The sequence below is a fragment of the Muntiacus reevesi genome, chromosome 2 (assembly GCF_963930625.1).
Source record: "Muntiacus reevesi chromosome 2, mMunRee1.1, whole genome shotgun sequence".
NCBI classification, from domain to species: Eukaryota; Metazoa; Chordata; class Mammalia; order Artiodactyla; family Cervidae; genus Muntiacus; species Muntiacus reevesi.
The window spans coordinates 177,631,265-177,637,264 of NC_089250.1; the positions used below are offsets into that span (position 1 = coordinate 177,631,265).

General features: G+C 52.1%; 1 protein-coding gene across 3 annotated transcripts in view; it reads right to left on the minus strand.

The window, feature by feature from the left end:
- The window catches only part of USP42 (ubiquitin specific peptidase 42), a 39,145-nt gene extending 34,617 nt beyond the window's left edge, over positions 1–4,528 (minus strand). The window contains exons 1-2 of one of the 3 annotated variants that reach the window (XM_065923771.1): positions 4,424–4,528; positions 181–430 (exon numbers count right to left, since the gene is read on the minus strand). In XM_065923771.1, coding sequence (XP_065779843.1) covers positions 181–421 — 241 coding nt within the window. In that variant the 5' untranslated portion in view covers positions 422–430; positions 4,424–4,528. Of the gene's footprint in view, positions 1–180; positions 431–735; positions 868–4,423 lie in introns of those variants that run through there. The other 2 variants (XM_065923772.1, XM_065923774.1) reach the window with 2 other exon arrangements.
- Positions 4,529–6,000: the final 1,472 nt, after the last annotated feature.

Genomic DNA, 6,000 nt, shown 5'->3' on the forward strand with positions numbered 1-6,000 from the left:
TATGTTAATCATGAAGCAGAAGCAGAGGAAAATGAAGCCCGTCAAATAACGTAACTCTGCTGGCCACTCAGGTGGCAATAATTTATCTTGCAAAATAAGCCCCTCTCTGAAACTACCAACTTATGGACAGCATTTATACAGGAGTTTCCTGTAGTGATTCCGTCTTTTAAAAAGTAATACCTTGATCCTTTTGTGGTGATGGTTTTGATTTTTCAGGTACAGATGAACTTGAATAAACTACAGCACCAGGTACTGGTCCTAAAGAAAGTGTGTGATTTGAAACATCATTTAACGAAGACACAGCACCCCAGCTGGCAGAACCTGCATCCATGTCTCCAGGTGAGACGGCCTCAGAACTGCCAGGCTGGTTCTGATAGGTCGATGGGTCTGAAGATTCAGAAGTTTTGTCAACTATGGTCATTGTTCAACTCTGTAAAAGACGAAAAGCATATGTTTGCTTCTTAAGGTCAAGAAAAGTAATCTACTTATTCTACCATTAAATCTTTGAAAATAATTAAAAGCAGTTAGGCTAATTTTCCAATAAATCACTCCAATATAAAAGCAACAGTATTTTTTTTAGCCCTGTAATAATTTCCTTGGGATATTTACCATTGTGCTAATCTGAACATGCCAATGATTTTTCATCATAAAATCTTCAGTGAAGTATTTGATTAGATTGTGTCATTCTATTTCATGCCCTCTGAAAATCTAATATTTTGATTTATAATCAAGTACCTCAGTTTCCAATTCTCTACATTCATGAAGTATCTCTTTTTCTCTCGTGCTTAAACCTGGAATGTGAAATGCACTAATACCTTTGGCTCAATTTTCAATTCATATGTAATTCCCCAGGGAAGTCTCAGCTACCTGAAAAGAAAACCGAGCTTTAAGCTTCAAGTTCAAAATGACATTGTTTGAACTATACTACTTTAGAAAAAAAATAGGAAGTCTCACTTTTGAAACACATTTTCTGAAAAGGCTCATTCATTTGGTATACATGACTTTTTAAAATGAAGCCTGTTAAGGCATTTCTGACATCAAACTGGAAAACAAACACGTTATAAAAGTACTTCACTGTAATTTTCTCTCTGAACCCTTCTAAAATCTTGGGACCACCACTAATTGAGTACTTTCTACGTCCTAGGCGTTATGTTAGTCACTACCCTGATATTCACAAGGACCTGAGAGACTGGACAGAATCAACCGGGCCTGCGAAACGGGGCAACCCCAACCCAAACTAGTCTCCGCCGGGAACAGGCGCCACGCCCCACACTCCCGGCGGGCCTCCTTCGGGCTCCACCAAGGCCCAGGGCACAGCACCCCAGGAACGCTCAAGCAGGCCCCCGTCCGGCAGGTGCCCCTCCGGGTGAGCCCACCCCTCACAGCTCCCCAACACCTGGACCCGCCCTGCCAGCCCCGGAAACCTCCCCAGGCACGCTCGGCCGTCTCCCCATCCTACTCGCTCTCTCATGGCTGGGCGCAGGCTCGTCTTCTTCCCCCAGGTCTCTCCCACCCTTCCACCTCCAGCCAGTGAACACTCCCCCGGCTCCCTTTAGACCCCTGCCTGGACAGCCCCCTCCCCCAAGGCGGGCTGAGAACCCCTCCTGGAAGCTCCCCAGCACCCAGGGCACCCTTCAGCTGGTTTCCCGGGGAGCTGTCCTGCCTGCCAGGCCCCTGTCTGTACGCCCTGACCTAGCACAGGGAAAACGCCCCACACGTGCTGAACAGATGCATGAGCTGTGGAGAGAGGATGGAACCAGTGCCTGCTCTTAGCACCAGGCTGCGCGTGACTGATTTGTATAAAGTATCTCATTTAATCCTTAAGGACTCTGAAGTAGGATTAAAACTACTTATTTCAAAAAATACTCAAAACAGTGTAATAAATACCCATGTATATGACACCTTAACAAATATTATGATGCACTGTCTACTCACAACAAGGGAATTTTTTAAGCCTTGATTTTGTTGTGATTTTACATGAGAGCAAGATTATCACCTCCCTTAAAAGTACAACCTTAAAGAAAAAATTTTGGAATTTTTCGTAGAAATAGAAAAGAAGATGTTAATTGGATCTTAACAAAAAGAAAACCTGAATTGAAGTGCTAAGACAATCTAAGTAAAATATAGTACAGGACCCTTACTTAGGAAGAAAGCCGGAGCCATATTATCCAAATAAAAATTACACTTTCCTCATTTGACACTCAAAAGAAACTACAAAACAAGAGGCAAGACTAAGAAAACAAGAGAGGAAGGAGTAGAGGAGGAAGAAAAGGAAGCAAATTAACCTAGCCTTATTTACAATAATGTTAAATAGCCAAAAGCTTAATTTTCTGGGGTGAACATACCTTTCAGGACAATCATTCACTAACGACCTAATAAAACTATTTTACTTTCTACAGTTGCCTTTTGGGGGGGGGGGGACAACTCTTAAAAAAAAAATTAAGTAAAACATACAACTCAGTCACTGACAACCAAATAGCATTATAACTTGGGAAAACCAAAACCGTCCATTCTCCTTCATTATGTGTATTCAACCAAGGAACTCTTACCCTGAAACCATCAGGCATTAAACTAAACTCCATCTGCTACGGAGAAACCTTTCTGGAAGCCAAAGTATGCTGTGTAGGATTCAGATGTTACATGTTCTTTACTCTCAGTAAAGCTTTTAAACATTACTGTTATAAATCTCAGGACTTTTAAGCAACTACTTCAATGAACAGTTTAAACTTTTCTCAACATCTTCTGATGACAGATAAACAAAAAATTACAAAAGCATGTTTGAAAAAAACTGGGTACAAGAATCAAGGTTGGATGGTGTGTGGAGGAATGAGACAAAGTGACTTCACTTCACAAGTGTTTCCTTTAAGTGTAACTTGCTCTAAGCACAATGTTTTACTGGAAAGTCTTAAAGTGCTGTCCCTCTTATGGTATTTCTTCTCCCTTGTGGTGACAAGAGGCTAGAATATGTTTTTAATTTTTAGAAGAATAAACATCTCTCTAAACATTATGGCATTCCTCATACATTGTGGTAATAATATCAATACATGCAAAAAGAAACTGTTACACTCTGCTTTTTAATATATTCGTAATGTAATCCACCTTCTGGCTGTATTTCCATTTTCAAACGCATACGCTTTAAAAAGACACAACCTGGATTTTAATTACTTGTAGGTAAACACATCGACTACCTTTAAACTTCTACAAACCAAACTCTGTAGACTTAATTCAATGACACAGAAAAGAAAGTGAAACTGGTTCTAAATACAAACAAGTGAGACAGATGATTCATTATCACCAATCCATTTTGAATGAATATAGTCAAAAGAGGATGATGTTTCAAATATACAAGTTAAGATTTGAGACTCCACTAACACGTGGAAGAACCTAAAACAGTGGGGCTCACTTTGAAAAACAGGTGCTAACTAAGTAGTTTCTCAACCAGTTTTCCTGTTATTTGAGTGTTGTTTACTTTAAACAACCAACGTGTTTTTTCCCATCAACAAGTCAGCCCTCCTTAAGGCCTCCCGGAACATAAAAGAGCTATTCACCAAAAGGGATCCCGACTGCATTCATCGTAAAGCGAGGTTAAAGTCCTAAGACCGTAAAAACTTCGGGTTCCGCCAAATCTTCTCAAACATCTGATCGCCTTCTCCCGCCACCCCCTCTCCAGGTAAGCTGGCTCTTCCTGCCCCCAAGATAAAAGACTAGGACCCCAGCACACGCGCTTCTAGGGAGTGCGGGGGGTGGGGACCGCGACGCCACGCCGGCCCCCTCCTCTCCCGGCGAGTGGGTGCTCGCTCCGCCCGGCAGCCGGCATGTGCGACTCGGGACGCCCGGCGGGGACCCGGCCAGGTGGCCGGCCCCGCGAGGGCGGAGCGGACCGGCGCTGGCGCGGCGGGCTGACCCGATGGGAAAGTTTGTCTCTTTGGGGGGGGGGGGCGGGGAGGCGAGCCCGGGGCTCCGGGGGGCGGCAGCCACGCGGGGTGGGGGGGGCCCGCGGCCGGCGGCCGGCACACGCCCACCCAGGACAGACCGGTGCCGGCCCGGCCACCCCGGACCCGGTCCACAGCCCGAGGGGGCGGACTGGGCCGGGCGGGGGCGCCGGGAGGGCAGTGTCCATGGCAACCCGGGGGCAGCCCGGCCTCCCCCGCGCAGCCCGGCTCCCGCGGCGCCGCGGCCGCCGCCCCCCTCCCCGGCGGGCCTGGCCCGGACCGGCCGGAGGCGGCGGCGCTGCCACCCGCGCGGCTGGGTCCCTGGCGGCCCGGCCCGCTGCGGAGCGGGGCCGGCGGGCGAGGGGCCACGCCAGCCCCCCGGCGGGCCGCGCCGGCTGAGGGGCGGCCCGGCCGGCGGCAGCCGGGGCGAGCCGAGCGATCCGCGGGGCCCACGCCGGCCGGCGGCGGGCGGGGAGGAGGCGGGAGCTTACCTGACCCGGCTCGGCGCTCGCTCCATCCCCCTCGGCCGCCGCCGCCGCCGCACACAGCCCAGCCGCCCGGCGGGGGACAATGACGTGCCTCCATCCGGGCACCGCCGCCGCCGCCTCCGGGTCAGCGCCGCGCCCGCAGCGCCCCGCCGGGCCGCCAGGGGGCGCGCCAAGGCCGCGCCCCGCGCGCGCCGCCGCCGCCGCCGCCGCCGCCCAGGGGCCGTCGCACAAGAGGCGTGGCGCGCAGCTAACGGGCCGGGCGGGCGCGGGAGGGGCCGTCGTCCAAAGCGCCGCGGGCGCGGGCTGGCGCGCGCGTCACTGGAGCGCCGGGGCGGCCGCGGGAGCGACGCGCTGATTGGCGGCGGCGCGGGCGCGCTGAGGTCCTTCCCCAGCGGCCGCGGGGCGCGAGTGGAGGCCCGAGAGCGCCCCCCGCCTCTGCCCGGCGTGCGCTCGGTCTGGCCCGCGCCGGGGGCACGCGACCGCGCGGGGACACCTGGGTTCCCCCCCACCCTAAAACGGCAGGTCTCCAGGAGAGATTCTCCTCAGCCTAGCGACCCGGCATTTAAGGACGCCGGAGCCAGCGGGGGACCTTCGGACTTCGCCAGCCGTGTTCCTGCAAGCGGAGAATTTTCCACCCGGGCTCCAGATGAGGCAGACCCCCAACCACCACCCCGGCCCGGCCCATCCCGCCATGGGATCATCTCAGATCCGAGCCGGGCGCCTTCTTTGGGGGCAGGTAGACCGGCTCTTGTTCCCGAGGGCCAGATCCAGCCGCTTATTGGATGTCTCCACCGCGAGGCCGAGCAGCGAACAGAATTGATTGTGGCATCTCCCTTCCACCACCACCAGCCTGCTCCTCCCCGTGTGGTCCCCTGCTTTGATGAGCGGACGCGGCCCTCTCCTGCACTAACCTGAGTGCTTCCTCTGTCTCTCCTTCTCCCGACCCTACTACATCAAGTCACTCCCACCTGAACCTACCCAGGGGGGCTCTCGTCCCTTCCTAGCCTGGTCGCTCGCCTGCCTTCCACTCTGCTGCCCTTTCAATCTTCACACTTGTGGCCATGATCTTCTTTTTAAAAAAAGACAGGTCAGATGTCGCTCCCTTCCTAAGAGCCTTTAACTACTTTCTTGACCCACAGAAAAGTCTCTGCTCTTCCTGGCACGGAAGGCCTCCAGTGCCCTTTCCTCTTAGGGCCCAGCCAATACTGCCTACAAACATCCCACTCCATGCCTCTTCTTCCATTAGCGCCCCCCCCCCCCATCAGAATCTTACTGCTCCCCCTATAAGTAGCTCTAATTTTACTGTTAAAAAAGAAGTCACTCAAGTGATCAGCTGTGCATTTGGATCTGAACACTGAAGTCTGAGAAAACAAGAAAGGAAAAGGTGAATTTCAAGCCTCCAAAATTCAGGACCCACTTTGGGGGTTAAAGATCTTTCTGGTGACTCAGACGGTAAAGAATCCACCTGCAATGCGGGAGGCCTGGATTCCATTTTTGGATCGGGAAGATCTGGAGAAGGAAATGGCAACCCATTCCAGTATTCTTGCCTGGAAAATCACATGGATGGAGGAGCCTGGTGG